Here is a 20,792-nt window from a genome sequence, read left to right as displayed (position 1 = left end):
ACAGAGACAAGGAGAGACAGAGAGGAAGATCTTCTGTCCAATGGTTCACTCCTCAAGTGAGTGCAACAGCTGGTGCTATGGTGATCTGAAGCCAGGAGCCAGGAACTTCCTCCAGGTTTCCCACACAGGCACAGGGTCCCAAGACCTTGGGCCGTCCTCGACTGCTTTCCCACGCCACAAGCAGGGAACTGGGTGGGAAGTGGAGCTGCCGGGATTAGAACCGGCGCCCATATGGGATCCCGGGGCTTTCAAGGCGAGGACTTTAGCCACTAGGGCACCATGCCGGGCCCTATATCCATTTATTTTTAAGGATCTATAATTTTTAACTGAATCTGGATTGGAATTGTTACCAGTTTTTGTGGGTTATTATTATTATTGCTCAGAAATCAATGTTCTGTTCAAATGTTCCTTCGTTCAGTTAAATGTTTGACCATGGAAGCTCAGCTCTGCAGCCCACACACTGGATCCTGAGCAGTCCTCTAGGCAGCGAGCGAACGTGCTGTGGCTGCTCGCTTACCATCTCTAATCCTTTGCACCCCCAGATTTATTGGTTTAAAGATGGGAAGCAGATCTCGCCGAAGAGTGATCACTATATCATTCAGAGAGACCTCGATGGGACCTGCTCTCTGCACACCGCGGCCTCCACCCTAGACGACGACGGGAATTACACCATCATGGCTGCCAACCCGCAGGTGTGGAGGGGGCGCGAGGTCTGGGCCCAGCGCTATGAGTGGGAGCGTGTGAGTGGCCAGGGGAACTGCTCGATGGAAACCTGAGGGGCCGCTGCTGTGGCTTATGAAGCTGTATTCCATCCCAATTTCTGGGGATAGAAAATTTCTTTTTCGTGTGAACTCACTCAGTGCAGCAAGTGGTCCACGGTAGTGATCCAGGGCAGAGGTTTGTTCCCTCTTGTGTGCTCTGAAATAGTCACTGTGTGAATGGGTGGTATGGGAAGCTACAGCAGGAAAATTCAAAAAAGTGAAACTATCTAAAAAGGAAACACACACCAACAGGATGAGGGAGTGTGTAAGTGTAGAGGAATTACTGTGTTTACATTGCCTGTGGAGAGCATTTGGATTTGTTTCCTGCCACCCCCCACAAAAAAAGGCTTTTTTTTTTTTGTATTGGCTTGAGGTTTAGGTTTAAAGGGTCAACCACCTTTCTGAATCTATTAGGCAGTTGCTGGGTGTCCCATTCTCAGGGTAAGTCTGCAGATTGTTCTTGATGCAGTGTTTCATTTTAAGACATTCTGCAGGGTCTGTGGGACACAGACGGGTCAGAAGTGACTGCACTGGATGAGCTCAATGCACGATAATCATTTTAATTTTATAAAGCCTGAAGATAATACCTTTTATCTTTCAAAAGCAAAACGGAAGCTAAAATCCACAATTTTATTGTATAGTCATGTTTTTAGGAGGACTTTTTAAAGTCTCTTATGTGTTTGCATCTGTTTCATCGTTTCTCTCAAGGAGAAACTGAAGTGTCATTAGGAAATGATGATATAATTTTGACCACACTTACAGGCTAACTTTGAAATGGCTCTGTGGGGTTTATCTGCTTTTCTGGTCCATTGTCATGGGAGGCCACTTTCTTGCAGCCACATCAGGGTTAGAATGAAGCTCAAGTGTTCCAGCCAGGGAGACTGAGAGCCAGCCCAGTACACACTGCCCTGGCAGTGCCTCTGCTGGGAGCTTGACCTTTTTAATCCAGAAGCACATGGGCATCACCCTGCATTTGAATGCTTGTGGCATTCATGCTTTTGCTGCCCTTGAGGCAACAAAGGTGGGACTTACCTTGTTTTACTTACTGTATGTTCACCATGCCTCTTTGACCACTAACATGTTTTAACTTCCTGTTTCCTGCCTGTTAATCAAATAATGGAAAACTCAAGAAAAAAATGCAGGTTTTTTCTTTTTTTTCATGCTGTTCAGTTCTTGATTCCTCTTTTCTGCTGGAGGGGCTGGGATGTATTACGAGGAAAGAATCGTCACTGTTCCTTAAGCACGTGCCAGGACTGGCATCCTGTTAGGAACAGCGAGGCATTTTTTCCAACACGTTGTAAATTGGTATAAGCCATCTTGTAGGACAGAAGAATGGAAATGCAAAGCTGCAGTTATAAGTCTGGCTTTAGTCATCTTCAAATTACAGTAATGTATTTGTACATGTGGAAAAGTTCTAAGAGAAGGACCGGGCGATTGCTGCCGATGATGTAGTGCAGAGTTCAAGGTGGCAGAGCAGCCTTGACCAGCAAGGGTCTTGGACCAGACTCTTGGCAAGCTAGGATGAAGTCAGGAGATGAAGGAAGATTGCTGAGAACAAATTTTGGATGGTTCGTGTTCTATCACATAAATAGATCAGTTCCAAGGTATCCATGAAATAAGCAAATGTCATCCTACCCCCAACTCCTCCCCAGCCCCCTGTAGAAACTGCCTTTGTGAACATAGAAAAGGAGGAAGGGAAAGAAATCTAGAGCAAGTAATGACACCAGACAGGTCAAGACTGAAGGGCAACAGTGGAGAAACCGAAGGCCTAGGGCTGGGTGGCCAGACCACATGGTTAGGAGTGGAGGTGGGCTGTAGCATCAGGGAAATCTCCCATGGAGCCTCTGTGGCCTGTGCGTTCTTCAACAAGTCACTTAGCCCCTTGACTGCCATCTCTGATGACCGGGACTGCAGATGCAAACAGTCCACATTTCAGCCTGGATTTCAGTGTGCTTCTCCAGCACACACTGGCTGCTGTCCGAGTCATACAGATACCCGAGACCCCACGTGGTAGCCCCCATGCTTGGCAGACACCTGAGGAGCCATGCTGTTGCTCTGTGGTCCTCTGGCTCTTCCTTCTCACTACCCGCTCCACCTAAAGCTGTGGGAATGGGTGGAGACTGGGCCATGGCCACAGCACAGCACAGCTGACACCAGCCACACATGGGGCTGGGAAGCCACGTTTGCACCCACAGGATCAAGAGAAGTCCCCAACAGAGTGGGCACTGCCTCAGCACATGCCCCAGGCCATCCTTCCACATCCCCACCTGAGCCCCGTGTTGGACACTGGTTCTCTGCAGCCAGCCTTTCTGTCTGTAGACCCCAACCCTGCCATGTCTTCAACAGAGGGTCTTAGGAATACACTTTGTCAGGGGCACAAAAGAGCCCCAAAGTCACAGTAACCTTCAATCCCAGCTGCGGCTGGCTGTGGAGCTTAGTTTGATACACCTAGTATTTCCAGTAAGAGGTGGGGCTGAGAGTCCAGCCTTCTACTTGCATAGTGGAAAACTGGCAGAATGAAGGGGAGAAACTCATCACGGGTCTGGGGAAGTTCTAAAAGTGGACACTTGGGCTTTAGACTGAGCATGCGGGTGTGTGTATTGCATTGAAATGGCTGCGAGAGCATTTTTAATATTTATGACATTTGAGAGTTATTGCTGGCCCAAGTCTCCGAGCATGTCACCTGGGCGACTTTAATTCCAAGTATAGAACTGCTCGTTCCCCTCCTGGAGTCTTCAGGAGTCGTTAAATCCCAAAAGGCCAAATGTAGGTTTTGTATGTCAGGGCCTAGAACGTGAAATGGACTTCACTACATGGACTCCACTACTCCACCTTGATAATGTTAATATATACAGGTGGAGTATGCCATAGCTAAAATGCTTGGGACCGTACTTGTTTCAGATTTCATAGTAGTTTGTTCGTAGAAATATCTGCATATACTTTACCTGGTTGAGCACCCCTAATCTAAGTATCCTGAATAAAAGTGATCACAAATGTAACATTTTCTGGGCACTGTGTCAGCACAGTTTTGGATTTCTGAATTAAGGATGCTCAACTGTATTTAGATGTTTTGTCATTCTTGCCACTTGTGAACTGAAGCATGACTTAGAAGAGACATGTCCTAAATAGGCACTGAAAAAACTTCCAAAGTTCAAAACTAAATCTCTCGATGTGCATATTCATCCCAAGAGTGAGAAGTCCGGTTGACACACACTGAAGCCGACTGTGCTTCCTGGATGTCCCTTCATGACCTGCCATTTTTTCATATTTAAAATCCATTTGGGTTTGAAGGGAGACAGCTGCATGGATTTTTCTTGTAATACAACTGTAGCCTATATGATGTGAAATGACCAAGGGGAAGAGGCAAACGCTGGGGTGGAAAACCCAGTCCAGTAATGGAACACAGACCGCAGGACTTCCTGAGCAGTGCAAAATAGTTACCAAAAGCAGCCAAGAGAAGGGTGGAGAACGGGGAAGGAGAAAACCCTAAGGTCCAGCAGAGTATTTTCCAGAATGTGGTCTTTTTCCACCTGCGCTGACCTTCCGGGAGTTGGGAGCAGGCTAGATGTGGTTGATGACGTCCAAGTTCCACCAGGGCTGGAACACACAGCTCTCTGCATCCGCCAAATTGCACGTCACCTGCAGCAAGTCTGCAGCTGGAGCAATTCAGGAGAGACCGAGTCCAGCCCAGACTGCAGCACGGGGTGAGGGATGGCACAGGTCTGCAGCAAACCTAATGCCAAACTGAGTTGCCAACGTGCTTAACTTTAGATGCTAATCCTATCTGTAAGACACGACTAAATCTAAACACGCATGTTTTACTCTATTTTGTTGTGTTGCTAAGTTACTAGTGTTGCACTTGAAGTTTGGAACGGCTGTTGTGCAGTTTGATGTCTGCTCAAACAACATTATGTATACATGTGGCAAGCATTTATAAAGACCTGTGTGCCACAAGTTACATTTTATAATCTGTACAAGCTGCATGTGTTAGGATCACTTGAAGAATTCAGCTTGTTATTTGTTCTATAAGCTTTAAATTTAACTCTGGGTTTTTCTGGCACAGAGAAGTACCAAACTGATCAGGTTTGGTTTCAGCCTCATTCTATGGATTCCTGGCTGACTGCGAGATTAACTTTCCGCATTCATTTCCATTGTTGTTTCATGTGTCATTCGTGAAGCAGGCAGGAATGAGAAAAACAATGAAAGCAAAGGCCACCACAGTACTGCCTGATACGATTGCTGGGGTTAACTGGTGTATTACAGTGATGAGATTATTTAGCATGAATTGAATGCAATCTTATAAATAAGAGGTTCCAATTTAAAAGCCTGAACTTTGCTGTTCTGTACCTTGGTGGCATCATGTCAGACTGCTAAGTTCTTTTTAGTCTTTTTCAGACCTAATGCCAAAATTTTATAGAAATCTTTAATGTGGCTGTTCTCTAAATGTACCTGGCCATGCTAAGACTATGCCTCCCCACTTCATGTTCAGAAGCAAAGGCTGGTGTACGCATGAAAAGAGCAAATGAGAACAAATTCCATTTTGAAGGCTAGTGAACTATTCCAGGGCAACATTTGCGTTTGTGGTTTAAGCAGTAGCAGGGAAAACAGCATAGAAACATGACATCCCTGCAGAGCCAAATGCCCAACTGTGTACCCTACTTCATGGCTGTTGGGGGGCAGCTTATCCTAAGTGCAGGCTAATGCTTGGCACAGAGGAGAGAGGGCAACTTCCACCTGAGGCCTCACACGCAGCACCGCAGACACGTGCATCCAGTAACAATGTCCCTGGCTCCATGCGGGTACCAGCTAGAGTAAAAGAGGTTCATGTACTTCCTGCAGATGAGGCTTCTCATGCTATAAATATTTTGGTCTTCCTTTGAAGTAAGTTGCATTCTAATACCAAGAAAAAGAAAACCTGATTATATATGCAAAACAAAATCTCAATGTTTAGCAAAACAGTTCTAAGGGATGCCTGGTATTCAGGTTGTGATAAACATTTGAAGCATTTGGCATGAGTCACACACAGTGCTAGGTTGACCTGTTTAATCTGCTTAAGATCTCATTGGCCTCCTCCTGATGAGGAAACCTGGCCAGAGAAGTGAAGTTCCCTGCCTGAAGTCGCTGACTGTTAGACCCAGAACTGAGGACGGGCCCGGAAAGCTCACTGGCAGGGTGTGTGCAGAAGTCTGGGTCTGTGAGCGCTAAGGGGCAGCCGAGCTGTTGGTTGGAAGGGATATTGGAAGGAATGGCACGGAGAGCCGAGGGCAGGCTTTGGTCTATTCACTTGGAGCTTTTTCTCGGGGCTAGTCAGCCTGCTGCACGTCCTTGGCCTGTGAGCCTCGCGGACTCCCAGCACAATAGCTGCAGCTCCAGTGAGCTCTGTATGTGACAGCATGTTCCACCTGATGCTTGAAAGGCTCCGTGAGGTTCTGTTAGCCTGATGAGAAATACACAGCACTTCTGTTGTTACTGAAGAGGCAAAGGCTTGAGCCAGTTCAGTGTCTGGCCTGGAGATAGGGAAGTCAAAACTCAAACCCAAGTTAGAGAGTTTCTTTTGTCAGCCCTTATCTGCTTATCCAATATCAAGTTTAAAGTCTGGATTTTCTTCTTACCTCTTCTTCTAACCACGGAATGGATCAGTATTAGCTTCTCCTGTGACTTGTCTGGGTTTCATACCACCAGAAAAGATGAATGCAAACTGTATGCGTTCTACCACCGATCAGCAGAGCAGATAATAAGGGAGTCAGAGGGCACATCACACTAGTACAGCTGGAAGCCATTTGTAAAATGAGGCATCAACTTCCTTGCTCTTAGCATCTGAAAAGAATCCTGGGTTTTGTGTGTTGTGAAAACCTCTAGTAGTAGAATGCATGTTTGGATAATTTATAATAAGGCTCATTTAAGCAAGTCACAGCTAGATTTTCCATAGCATGTCCAGTGCTAGAGGGGTGAAATGAAAATAATGGTTATAGGGTTCCACATGAACAGCAGTCGAACATGGGTCAGTCGGTCCTGAGAGAACATGATGGTTAGATTTCAAGCTGGTTTGGGGCCCGTTCTGTTTGCTGAGAGCTCAGTGTGAGTGAATGTGTGGCATGTGTTCCAAGCTCTGGCCCAGTTACTCGAGGTGAGAAGTAACATCCTACTTCTGCGCCTCCTTCATGGTGTTCTCAACACTGTGCCCAGATGAGCCACATCCCTGGTGACACGGGATGGGTGATGCTGGGACCCTCATGAATGCCTTTCCGTGGGGCAGTGATGAAGGCTCCTGGTCCCGTCCACTCCTGTGGGTCTATTGGGCTTTAGGACTAGATCCGGGTCCTTCACTGAATCCTGCTGTGAGGCCTTTTCTCTCTGCACAAACACCCTCCACCCAGCCCCAGCCCTGCTTCGCCCACCCTCAGCTGGAATACAGATTTCAACACATGTGGACCCTTCTGCTTCTGCTACTTCTCAGCATTGGCAGCCAACATGGAAGGACAGTGAGAGCCAGCGGTAGAATTTCAAGTGTAGGCTGCTCTCCACCCTAAGCTACACTCCACCAGGGTGACTCATTCAGGAGAAACCTGCTCCTCATATTTCCTCACCTGCTGTTACTTTTTGGTCCTCATCAGAATTTTGAAATGTAGATGCTCATTCTTCAGGAAAGGGAAAGAGAAAGTAAAGGAGAAAATCATCTATCCTGCTACTCTGCTAGTTCTAGAGAAAGGCAAAATAAGGAGCTGAAACAAAAGGCAGTAACCATGTGTGGCTGATCGCGTCCTCTGATCTCCTGGTTGTGCCTTACGATGACGGCTCTCAAACTGTCACCTGGCAAACTTAAACACGCACAGACAGCTTCCTGCAGAGGCCCTAATCACAGGCCCCCACACGTTACAGAGTTCACTGCTTCAATCTCCAATACATTCATGTCAGGAAGGCATGGTGCCACATGATCCTGAAGCTCCCCCCATCGTCCCATGCTCTTGTCTTACCCATGGCTTGTCTCATCCTGCTGACATCTCCCTTGCTGTGTGACTGTGTCCCATTGTGAAACAAGCACCAAAGCAATCTGACAGAAAAAGCATCTATCCTGATATCAGGAGTGGCAACAACCTGAATGGCAATGGACTAGTCCCCAGAAAAAATAACACAGTCCTGCCCTATTTCACAGCTCAACTTCTGATGTCAGGAAGATCTTTGTGGATAAAGTCCACTGCAGGGCTCTCACGTTAAATCCTGTTGTGGGTATAACAGGAAAGCCTAAGGACCTGAGCTGAGCCGGGGTCATGGCTAATGGCACACTGGCTGGCTAGGAAATAGTAACCTGTTGGAGAATGGCCAAAAGACAAGACTCTGTTCAGTGGGTAATAGTTTTACCTAAGTAAATAACCCCTCCTTCTGGTGTCTCCACAGGGCCGCATCAGCTGCACCGGCCGGCTGATGGTCCAGGCAGTCAGCCAAAGAGGCCGCAGTCCCCGCTCCCCCTCAGGCCATCCTCATGTCAGAAGGTACTGTAGATTCTGTTACTGTGCTTTTATCATTATCCAATTGTTTATTAGAATCATAGAAGCCAGCCCAAGAAGAAATTGGAATGGGAGTATGAATTTGGTGTGGCTCCTCGATAATTATACTATGCCATTCACACCAAGAAAGGGAAAGGAAACAGACATTTGCCAAGGTGTGCTTAAGCCCTGTGAGATGCATCAGCATGAATGCGTTACCTCGGGCACGTTTTCCATACCGAGAAATCCAGATGCAGCTACTGCTGACTGTGGCACATATGCACAGAAATGTTCGCCAGTAGGATTCCAAGCTTGAAACCATGCTTCTCTAAGCATGTGAGCTGATGGCATCAGCTCCTGTAAGCACATTTCTTGAAATAGTTCATTTCTACACTTGATCTGAGCCAAAAGGCCGGGAAACAACAGAATAGTTTATTTCTTGGTGTTCACTGCCCAACTGCTTAGGTCCAAACATAAAACCATTAGGCCATAATTTTTTTTAAAAAGATTTCCTCATCTGAAAGGCAGGCACCCTTATGGGTTGTTGGTGTCACAAGCAGAAACTGCACCACAACATCAGACCCTACATTATGAATCTTGTGAGATTAGTCCTGTTTTCAAATGTTTAAATATCTGCTAATAACAGACTATGTTTTGTGTCTGTTAGCCCTGAGCCTATGCAAGAATGCTTATGGAATGATGACAGACAAGGCTGGGCAAAGGGCATTGCTTCTTAGGAAGACAGAGTATTCGCCCTTAACAAAGAACACACTTAAATCCATCAGCCTGTCCACTGGGATTCCTGTTGAGGTATTTTACAGGTACTCCTGACTGCAAAGCCTACACAGGCTGTCCACGTAGACTCCTTCAGTGAGGACACGTTAGGCTCAGAGACCGAGTGGAAATGTTCCATGTGTGTCATTGGGGTGGTACTCCGCACAGCCCGCTGCCTCAGCGTGGACACACTGTGATGTGGCAGGGTCTGGTCCTGGGAGCTCAGGCCTGTGTTCGTGGCTGGAAACATCTCACGCTCAGCCAGTGATCCATGTGTCTTGGATTAGTCTCTTCTGCTCGTCTTGTGGTCTTCAGTACATTTAAATTTTTCCTTATGTCAGTGGGTAGTTGGAAGAATTTTTCTCATAAATTGGATTTCTATGCAGAAGGGTAGATATGTACTTGCTTTAAAAAGCTGAAGCATTAGCCTGATACACTAATCTTTCTCTGGTCCAAGTCTCACTTTTGCTAATTAAGTGTTTTTAAACTTGTCTTCCAGTGATTACTGACACAATTTATATTCTACCTCCTCCTCTTGAGTCTTTCTTGCAATTATTTTCAAATTATTCCTCTTAAAGGTTCCTCTAGCAACATAAAAATGAGACATGCATTCAGCTAAGAGATTTGCATAATCTTATTTTAAATAAAAAAATAATGCCCTAAGGAACATGAATAGCTAAGACAAAAGTGAAGTTGACTAGAAAAGCTATTTGCCCGGTTAATATGAAAAGGAATTTTGATTAAAAATATATTGCACTTTTATAAAATAAAAACTTTTAATCTACAAAATGAAAGCCACAATGGAAAGTTAATAATAATTTCTTTTCAAACCAAAGATTCCTTAATAAATGAGTAGCGGTTGGAACTGCGTTTCATAAAGCTTCCCAAACACTGAGGAACAAGTATGCTAATATGTGCTACACCTCTCAGTTCCGTGTCTGCCTTTACATTCGACTGCAGTTAGCAGCAGGCTGTCATAAAAACCCACCTTTAGTCAGATTTCGCTTTTCTGAGATTTTGCTTGGGGGTAGGTGACAGGTAAGGAGTTCTACCGGATACTGCATAAAGCTCTTAGACCGTGCAGTTACCAGTCACTTTGATGCAAAACATCTTCAAGTTCATGCGTACGAAGGATCTTCTACGTATTCATGAATAGTAATATGAAAACATGACGCATGGATTTCAAAACTGTGCCACAATAAAAACCTTAATTCCATTTCCATGAGCTTTCTGAAGTTTTCTCATTATCATCCATGTTTCATAAGAAAAGCTGAGACTAAAGCCAAGCAGTAACACTGCCTGTCTGCCCTCCATCTTGTTCTAAGGCCTCGCTCTCGGTCCAGGGACAGCGGGGACGAGAACGAACCGATTCAGGAGCGATTCTTCAGACCTCATTTCTTGCAAGCTCCTGGTGACCTGACCATTCAAGAGGGCAAACTCTGCAGAATGGATTGCAAGGTAAGATCGTGCCGCTGCCCACCAACCCTCTACCCCACTTCTCCCATCACTGCCTTTTCTCTGTGGTCCTGCTGGAGGAAAATGTGAAACATGCTTTTTAAAAAATTTATACTAACCATGTTTTCTATGTACCATACTCCAGAAAGTCACTGGGTGGTGGTTTTCCACATTGAAACACTTCTTGGGCTATATCTTCTTTATGTTCTGATCGCTGGTTGCTCTTGACGCTTTTGCCGTGGACATGCTGTTCCACTCATCTGCTCTGCTTGCCCTCCGTCATGTGCAGACACCCAAGTGCCATCCTCCCTCCTGCCTCACAGCAGGAGTCCTCAACCAGAGTCCCTGAGTAGGCTTCATACGCTGATACACAAAATTGTATGTGACACAGTTTTTATCAAATTTTCAAAGATGTCTGAAGGCAAAAATTCTGTTGGTCTTATTTTTTTGCCCCATTGCTTAATGATAGTTTTGCTTCTAAAGGAATGGTTTAAAAAAATTGCGCTCCCTCTGCTGGTTCACTGTGGAATTACAGAACACAAATAGAGGATTAGGGCAAGTTAAAAGTTGATGTGAACATCTAGAAATACATAGAATAAATGTATTTCTAACAAGATATTTTCTTTCATAGAATACTTCTCTTTAAAGTAAGGATTACATTGAGTTTCTATGTATTTCATTGCGTTTTCAGTCTTGAAAACCTAAAGAACTATCATGTGAACCAGCACCCCCATTGCTGGCTGTATATCCTAAGAAAACAGGAGGAACGTCAGACATGTCTGCACTTCCGTGTTCTTTCGCAGCCAAGATGTGCTTTCCACCCAGGGTCCCTGAGTCTATCAGTAGACGGCATATAGAGCAAACACAACTCAGCCCTGAAAAGACGTTTCGGGACAGTATACATGGACCTGGAGAGCATTGTGTTAAGTAAAAGGTAAATCGTGCAGTAGGAGCTGATGAAGCTGAACTTACAGAAGCAGACAGCACAAGGGTGGCCACCAGAGGCTAGGGGGTAGAAGAGACATTGGTCAAAAAAAAAAAAAACCCACATAAAATTCTGATCAACGTTTAGCAGAAATGATGCAGACCCCCGTGACATTGAGTTCCCTGGATAAGCTGCAGCCTATTTTATGTTTTTAAGATGATAATAAGAATTGTAATTATGTAAGAAAAATCTGCATTTAAAAAAAAAATGTATACTGAGCTATGTAGTAGTAAAATAACAAATCTGAAGTAGACTGAAAGATTCTGTTTCGTTTGCAAGGCAGACAGATCTCCCATCTGCTAGTTCCTCCCTGCAAATGTCTGCAGTAGCCGGCTGTGGATGCAGCTGGCGCAGCACCCAGAGCCAGGTCCGAGGGCCCCGAGCAGGGGGCACTGCCTCCCGGGGTGTGCGTTAGCAGGCAGGCTGCAGCACAGCATGCCGGCCCAGGGCACTGCCTCAACCAGTACACCAATGTCTACCCCCTGGGCTTCTGTTAAATATTAAAAATGATGACAGAGCACATCTAAACAAGGAGTGCAGAGCCACCATACCATTTTCTCATTTCTCACCCTCCTGAGGAAACTACAGTACTGTCATTTCACTGCCCAGGGACACAATCCTGGCTTTGGAATCCCTATTCTTATCACGAAGTACTGAATTCAAAAGGATCATGTTTTCCTGTTGAGTTCATGATGTGATGATCTGACCTGGATGACAGCTAAGCTTTGGGATGACAGGAACATTCTGGAGCCTAAGCCAAATCCTGGGACCCTAGCTCACTTTCCTCCTTGAAGCCCTGCAGTGCAGTCCCACATGCCAGCTCCCCTTGGGTGGGTATTAACTCATTACAGGAGCAAGGACCCTCTGCCCGCCAATCCCACCTCCTTGCACACGGAGCGCATCACCTGTTCAAACCTGCTCTACACTGCCACCCTCAGTCCTCAGGATTCATGCCTGCTCTGCTGCCTCACCCAGGAAACTGCAGCCAGCACTGGTCATTTCCCTTTGCATGCACTCAACAACTCCACTATGACTTTGGCAGTGAGTATGCTGGGCCTCTCTGCCTGTAGACACACCACAGCCTCCAGCAGCACAAGGCCCGACCTGCCTGGGCTCTACCTTAGTCACATGGTAGTGCCACTTCATTTATCAACTTGGGGAAAGCCTGGAACCTGACCCCACGTCCACTTCCCCTCCCAGCAGGCAGTGAGTAGGGGGTGGCCTGTCCCTGGGATCAAAGACCCAGCTGTTTCCAGAGTCTCTCCTCCTTTAACCAGTAATGTAGATTGACATTATGTTCTCCGACATTTGCTGCTCTGTGTGGGAGGCACTTTGTTGTAGCTGTAAGTGAACACATATCACAGCAGGAGTGGAACTTGTGAGTTCTCTGGCTAATTTTGGCAAAGATGGTTCTTGAGCTGTTTTGCAGCCTGATTTTTTATTATTATTATTTTGCATATCATTTCCCACTAGTAAAGCTGAAGAGAGCGGGCTGGGTGGCTTCCTCACATTCCAAATCATGGGCAGAACTAGAAGGCTGGCAGCTGGTCATCAGCCGTCCAGTCCCTCCCTTCACAGCACTTGGCCGTGAGCACTTCAGTATACTGTTATCGCATCTCTGCTTGACACAACTGCTACGTTCTCGAAGTTTTATGGTGTTTCCATTGTAATGCTAATTTTGCTGAGATGGCTTTCTGGGTAATTTCATATTGCTCTTACTCCATTTCAAGGATTATAAAATAACAATAATCCTCTGTGTGGATGGATGCAGTGACTGATGTCTCCATGGCAATGGCTGCCCCTGGATGAGCTGCTTTGTAGCGTGTAAATGCCAGCTGTGTGTGTGTGTGTGTGTGTGTGTGTGTGTGTGATGTTACCTGTGGTCCAAGGATTTCAGAGCCTAGCCTAGTGCTGACAGCATCCCGGGAATCTTTATAGCATTGGGTGAGGTAAAACGAGGACGGGATTTAGTCATCTTCGTTTCAGCGGTCTCGGGGTTGTTCTGTGTGCGAGGGAGCCGGGGCAAGGCCCTAAGCCAAAGCGTAACCAAAGATCCTAAGGCATCCCTGGTCCTGCCAGAGGTCGAGCTCTGCTGGGTCCTTTGCTGGCAGTGGCTGCACTCTGTTCTAACATCAGAGACCTTACACGCCTTTGCCTTCTGCCCTAGGTCAGCGGGTTGCCAACTCCAGACCTGAGCTGGCAACTTGACGGGAAGCCTATCCGTCCTGACAGCGCTCACAAGATGCTGGTGCGTGAGAACGGGGTGCACTCTCTGATCATAGAGCCCGTCACGGCGCGGGACGCCGGCATCTACACCTGCATAGCCACCAACCGAGCAGGGCAGAACTCCTTCAGCCTGGAGCTTGTGGTTGCTGGTAGGCTTCTCTGATTGCTTTCTCTCTGCATGTTTACCAATGGAAACACGCTCTGTGTTAGTCAATATGGAACACAGATCATACTGCTGGGGAAAAATTAGATGCTGCCACCAAAATAGCTGGTGGGGATATAAGACTTAGCATACACACAAACTGTTCTGCTCTTACTGCAGCCATTTTTGTTTATCTTCCCTTTTTCCACCAGCCTGGCCAAGGCAGAAAACAATTTTAGCAGCTGCCTGGCTCTACTCCCTGTGTCATAAAGGGAAATATTGAGGGCAGCGCGACTCCCTGAATTAAAGTAGTTGCTACACATCAGGTTATTTTTTAAAAGATTTTATTTTTGAGAGGCAGAATCACAAAGAAGAGAGAAATTTTCCATTTGCTGGTTCATTCCCAAAGTGGCTGCAGAAGCTGGGCTTGTCTGAAGCCAAGAGCTTTTTTCAGGTCTCGCCAGTGGGCACAGGGGCCCAAGCAGGAAGGTGCTAGATCAAAAGCGAAGCAGCTGAGACTTGAACCAACATCTAGTAACCAGCCACAGCACAACACTGGTCCCAACAAATTCTTTATTTTCAAAGTATCTGTCCCTCCCTCCCTCTTGTTTTTCAAAGAGATCCTCCATCCCCTGATTCAGTCCCTAAACAGCTGCAACAGCTAGGGCTGGTCTAGGCCAAAGCAGGAACTATACCTGAGATTCCCCTGTGGGTGGCACCAGCAAGGGGCCCAGTCCAGATCATGGCCCCTAGAGATCTCTACAACAGTATGGTTGAAATGTGGATTGTGGTGCTGCAAGATATCCATGCTTTTAATGTTTTGTGCAATGTATTCCATATTCCCAGGGAGCAGGGCTGACTTCATTCCTTCGACCGCACACTAAAGCTGTTCTATTAGATGCGTTGGTTGATCACCCCGTCCTTCAGGCCCCACGAGAGGCCAAGGGACAGAGGTATCTCGGTGTGCCTCCATTAGCACTTCCAGCAACAGCTCAGTGTGCAGGGCCTAGAACAAGCATGTTAGCCGACCTTCGCAACTGACAGACACCTCAGCTTCCCCACATGTAAGATGGAGCCTCCATGGCCTTTGGATAAGGACTTTAGATAAAATGTGCATAACCAGGCTCCTGGTTATGCAGTGCCTCAAAATGGAATGTGCGTTTCTCTGACATTAAAGTGTGTTTTAACCGCTGTCATCTTTTCAGATAGGATGAGATGAACCTCACTTTACTTCCCCCTAAATTAGCCTTGGTCAGGTAATCATGTGGCATGCATTGCGGTGCCTCTACCCTCTAGGAGAGGCTGTTCTACCTCCAATCCAGCTCCCTGCTAAAGCATGCACTGAGAGGTAGCTGTGGTAGGTCGAGCGACTGGCTACCTGCCAGCACAGGGGACAGCCCAGCTCCTTCCTGGCCTTAGCCATCACAGGAACTGGAAAATGAATCTCACGTAAATCTGCCTTGCAAGTAAGTTATCATGCAAGATTCAATAGATACAATCCTCTAACGCAAGACCTTAAGCCTAGAAGCGTAAACATGCATAGCAAAGCAGCTGGCAACATCCAGAATGGACAGAAATGCTCTTTTGTGTCTTAATGAGGCACTGGTGGTGGAGACAGACACATATCCTCAAGTTCATCACTGGTAGCCCAGAAGAAAAGAAGACCTTATCCCTGACATTTTCAGCACTGAGACAAGAAAGCTATTTCCCACTGGATGGTAACTTTCTTTCAGTGTTATTAGCAATTTTCAGACCAAGTCATAAAGTCGTCTTTTTTTATAGTGTTAAAAAAGACAGTAAGGAGAATTTGTAACTTATAGGATACATATTTCTAATTTAAAGGGACCTCTTTTAAGGCTGCTAATGTTAGAGCTGCTTCCCCTGAAATCCTGTGCTGTCTCGGGCAGCTAACCCAGAAGCACTGTCAAGGTCCCGTCACTAGGTGGCAGCAGTTGGTAAAAGCTGTGAGTGCAGTTCAGGAGGGAAGCTGAAGTGATGGCGACAGGCATTCCATGTGGCAGATGGCCAGTGCACTGTGGGGGCCTGTCAGACCTAATTTAATTGAGGAAAGACTCAGGGGAATGAAGCAAATGAACCTTTGCTTGGTGAAAGACTTAAGTTGGAGACAGCCTCTTACCACCCGACGTGAAAATGGCCTTAAAGAGCACAGCATGCTGGGTTTCTGAATTCTTTGGTGAGTACCCACTCCATCGTTGACAGGGAATTCATCTCGTTGCAGCTAAAGAAGCGCACAAACCCCCTGTGTTTCTGGAGAAGCTGCAGAACACAGGAGTCGCTGATGGGTACCCGGTACGGCTGGAATGTCGTGTTTCAGGAGTGCCACCGCCCCAGATATTCTGGAAGAAAGAGAATGAGTCACTCACACACAGCACTGACCGAGTGAGGTGAGGCCACTGGGGGATCTGGCAGTCTCTACAAGGCACCAGCCACACCATGACCCTCCTCTCCAGGGATGGAGTAAGCTTTCACATGGAGGCCGTCATGGCATGTGGTGAGGCACATTCTTCATTAAAAAACAAAACTTCACCACATGAGAAAGAAGAGCTGGTCCTCTAGCGTCCGTGGCGAGAGCCTATTCAGTGGTCTTTGTGGAGGCCGACCCTCGGCGGGGCAGGAAGTGTGCACACTGATTCAGCCACCCACCTGTGCTCCTTGCCCATTAGCTGTACTGGGGACCGTACTCCCTCCAGAATAAGCACAACCCCATTATCTGCTGCTTGCATGTGTCTAATGCCCTCATTAAACAGGATGCTTCGTGTCTGAAGCCACTTTGGGGAAATTTAGAGCCCTAATGATTTTATCTTTGCTTCCAGCATGCACCAGGACAACTACGGCTACATCTGCCTGCTCATTCAGGGAGCCACAAAGGAGGACGCCGGCTGGTATACCGTGTCCGCCAAGAACGAGGCCGGCATCGTGTCCTGCACTGCCAGGCTGGACGTTTACAGTGAGTACCGCCCCGTCTCACCGTGTCACGGCCACTCACTGATCCAGGACCAATTCAGACACTGTTCAGCAAATCATCTTAGAAACAACCATAGTGTTTTACCTGCCTTTTTTGCCTAAAAAAAATTCATATTGCTTTCTTTTTCTATTTATAGTTTCTCGACATTAATAGTGAACCTGACCAGGAGCACAATACCAAGTATCACTCGGGAATTTTGAATTATTAGCAAAACCTGCATGCATGCTGGTTTCTTTCACTTTGCCAAGACAGTTGTGGCTTCATTAGGAGTTAACAGTAGGCAAGGGCCTAACCCTGTGGTTTTCATTTTCTATGACTGTGTGCTGTAGAGACTGACTCTTAACATTTCTTCCTACATTATAATCTTAGCATAGTGTCCTAATGCACTCTAAATGTGTGTACCATTGAGCCTGGAATGTGAATTTTTGTGGTTCAGTGCTTTTCTTGAATACGTGAAAATAGCTCAGCAGTATGTTTGTGAATGGGTATTTGTGTTCATGTATCCAAAATTAAAACTGTTTTTGTATAGTAGTATGGTATGATGCGCTCACAGCCAGAACCAACTTCAAATTCCTTACCAAGTAGACTTTAGGCTCCTCAGGAAATGAGTGTCTCTTCAGTTACTGTACTGCTTTTCACATCCATCCGTAACTACCAAAGGGAACAAACTGCCTGAAAAGATTCCCTGTGCTGCACTATTTGAAAACAGACTACACTTGGCTTTTCTTTCCTTGTTATGGTTCCCCTAGCCCATAAAGATGATAAATCCACAATGTATGAATAAAATGCCACTGTAACCCTAATTTTCCATGTCTCCACTGTGGGCGAATTCACAAAGAATATACATACACCTGACATATTCAAACAGCCAAGTGCTTCAAAGTGAATAATCTGAATTCACTCTGCTTTTACTTTGCAGCCCAGTGGCATCAACAGCCACAGAGCACCAAGCCCAAAAAAGTCCGGCCCTCAGCCAGCCGCTACGCAGCACTTTCGGACCAGGGGCTAGACATCAGAGCAGCGTTCCAGCCCGAGGCCAGCCCATCTCACCTGACGCTGAGTCCCGGCTTGGTGGAAAGTGAGGACCTGTGAGCCCCGTTCCGGTTACAGCGGAGACACAGTCTCGATCAACACCATCCTGTTTGCATTATGAAAAAGACAGAGATGCATTTTTGACTATATGAAACAACACTAAAATAATATTTTTCTTACTTGATATACCAAACTTAGCGTTTAAGTAGGTGATGCTAATAGAAATATACACATTGCACAGGAAACACATTTATTGTCCAGCTTAAAACTTTTGGAATTGCTGTGATTAAAGCGGCTGAAATGCCAAAATGCTAAAGGAAATCCATTTGTTCCAAGGAAACCACAATGTATATTATCTACAAGTGCCTTTAAACACAAGCTATAGGTGCTACAAGCTTCAGAGTGTGACGTAAGTTTAACATGGGGCAACTGTACCACAACTCCTACTGCGAGGATTCTGAAGCGTGCTGTGTTCAGACATCTACAAGTGAACCAAGTGCAATAATGTCAGGTTGAAAACGGAAATAACAAAGAAATCCAAGTAAATGCCTTGTCTTCGCAAACTACTTCATAGTTAAGGAAGAAACTGCTTGCCTTAAATGAGATTCATATCAGGGCTTTTCTTAGAAGGTCAGTACCCTAGGTGTAGTATTTGCTTCTCATGCCACCTTGGGAGAAAGCTATTTACAAACCATATTAAGAGGATAATTTCGATAATATAGTCTGAAAAAAAAAAAAACAAACGGTAATACTGGTATAGGCCATTCCAGGAAAGGCAGGCATCTAACCTACCAAAATGACCAAGGCCCAAGCAGATCAGCAGGAAACACGGGTTTGGAAGGAGTCGGGGGGACAATGAAGGGAAGTGCTAACAGCTTAAGTATATTGCATTTTGATAAAAGTAGAAGGGGCAGGAGAGGTGGCAAAGACCAGGCTTTTCTTCCGTTTTCTTTAAAGTGTAGGTGACAAAACACTGGCATTCCAAGTCCAGGAATCTAGGCACAGCGGGAAGGCTGGAGCACATGTGTTATGGGGATTTCAGTGTGTCTGAGGTTTGTGTAGCAGTTGAAGACTTTAGACGTGTAGAGCAAGTTGAAAATGGACTGAGACTGAAAAGAGTGGCATAAATGAGAAACTGCCTGTGGGATCTACTCTGAGGGAATGGTGTGCCATAATGCATTTTTTTCGATGGCACCAAGAAAAGCGAGTGGAAATTACTGTTCACTTCCCTGCTGCCGTGAGACCTTGCCTTAGGAAGGTGCTGGGTTCTAAGTAGTTTGTGAAAGCATCTCAGCAAAGACTGCTTTTGGAATGCGCACGATTCTGCGTCAGCTCAGTGAGCTGGCTCTGACCAGACTTCATGGCTTTAAGTCGGAACCAATCCATTTTTAAAAGGAGAAAAAATAATTTGACCTAATGGTATAAAACCTGAGGCTTTAATGGTACTTTGCTATGAAAACACTGTATTCCTTATGCAAAACACATATATCTTACATTATTTATAATAAAGGTATTGAGCTCTTAGCTACTCAATTCATATGTAGTATTTTTTAAATGTTTTTCTATCTGTACCACCCCATGTATTTCCTATTACTACTTCACATGTACAGCTTTACACTTCTTTGTGAACACCAACCTACTAAGCTTTAAATGACTCGAGGCCGGAGCACTGGGTGGCAGCGTGGTGCAAGTGTCTTTGGCCATCCTTACATGCACTGTTAATGCGGAATTTAAAATACCACAAGGTCTCCCATGAACCCATATATTGTAGAATTACAATTTATGTCATACCTTACTTGCCAAATTTTTTCTGCATATGACTTGCTAACTTTCTTGGTTTGGGATTAACTAGCATTATTTTGCCACCTTTTACATTGTATTTATATCATGAAAAGTACTATCATACTACTTTGGATTGTTGTGCTGGTGTAATGTGGACTTAACATCAATAAATATTTAACAAACAATGCTTGCAATTTTGTGAAGCAAAGTGTTTAGTAAATTAGCCCAAACTAGGAAGCTTCAGACAGCACTCATTGGTGACTCACCGTTCTGGAGTCCGGGCGTGTGGTGGCTGGGTCCTCCGTCTCAGCTCTGAAAAGGCTCAAGTCCCCATCAGCCAGCTGCGTTCCCACCTGCAGCTCGGCAGCCCTCTCCTGCCTGGGCCCTTAGGGCAGAGCCCAGCTCCTTGCAGTTGTAGGAGAGAAGTCTCAGTTCATCTGCCAGGGTTGATGCTTGGCTCCCACAGGCCATGGTGGTCTTCAAAACACACAAGGAGAACCCCCCCAAGGCCCTCCCCCTGTCTCAAGGGTTCACCTAATTTTAAAGTCACCTGAAAGACCTTAAGTGTATCTGTAGAATCACATGAAGCAGCGCCTAAACTTGTTTTTGAGTGCCTAAGTGGGAGGCCTGTGTTCCCCAGAAGGTAGAGCTGTCAGAGCCCACCTTAGACTTCTCTGCCACTGGAACTGTATTTATACATATGCAAGTACCTACCAATCCCATGCTGAAAAGGGTGCATCAATTCAAAGTGAGGAAAATGATACAGCTACTAGAACAAAAAATATGGCTATCCACACACACTCATACCTGGAGCCATCAATACACAGATCATTGACAACATTAGGTCCACACATTTGGCCCTCTGGTTGCCTGCCACACACAGGGGCTGTGGGAGCAGACAAAGAGATAAAGCTGGTCATTTCTGTAATTTATAGTCCCCACCGAAAGCAAACACATATTGCACGTAACATGTTAAAAAGATACCTGGGGGAACTTGGAGGATACATCCAAATCAAACTAGTTCTGTGTATTTTCCATCATTTCCTCTACTCTAACTTCTTCCTTGCTAGGTAGCTCATAACATCTAATACATATTTTAATGCTCAATTGGACCCTGATTTTCCCCTATGCAAGGGCAGCTCCAAAAGTTCATGGAAAATTCAGG

The 20,792-nt window shown here is 45.8% G+C and overlaps 1 protein-coding gene across 6 annotated transcripts in view; it reads left to right on the top strand.

The window, feature by feature from the left end:
- PALLD (palladin, cytoskeletal associated protein) overlaps positions 1 to 17,999 on the top strand; it is a 396,405-nt gene extending 378,406 nt beyond the window's left edge. For 5 of the 6 annotated variants that reach the window (XM_058670013.1, XM_058670012.1, XM_058670015.1 and 2 more), the window contains 7 exons: positions 543 to 692; positions 8,157 to 8,251; positions 10,345 to 10,477; positions 13,627 to 13,834; positions 16,067 to 16,232; positions 16,662 to 16,795; positions 17,733 to 17,999. In XM_058670013.1, coding sequence (XP_058525996.1) covers positions 543 to 692; positions 8,157 to 8,251; positions 10,345 to 10,477; positions 13,627 to 13,834; positions 16,067 to 16,232; positions 16,662 to 16,795; positions 17,733 to 17,905 — 1,059 coding nt within the window. In that variant the 3' untranslated portion in view covers positions 17,906 to 17,999. Of the gene's footprint in view, positions 1 to 542; positions 693 to 8,156; positions 8,252 to 10,344; positions 10,478 to 13,626; positions 13,835 to 16,066; positions 16,233 to 16,661; positions 16,796 to 16,949; positions 16,994 to 17,732 lie in introns of all 6 variants that reach the window. The other variant, XM_058670014.1, reaches the window with a different exon arrangement.
- Positions 18,000 to 20,792: the final 2,793 nt, after the last annotated feature.

This window comes from Ochotona princeps, chromosome 11 (genome assembly GCF_030435755.1).
Source record: "Ochotona princeps isolate mOchPri1 chromosome 11, mOchPri1.hap1, whole genome shotgun sequence".
In the NCBI taxonomy this organism is placed as follows: domain Eukaryota; kingdom Metazoa; phylum Chordata; class Mammalia; order Lagomorpha; family Ochotonidae; genus Ochotona; species Ochotona princeps.
The sequence above is the reverse complement of the archived record's forward strand: the minus strand, read 5'-3'. Positions and strand labels throughout refer to the sequence as shown.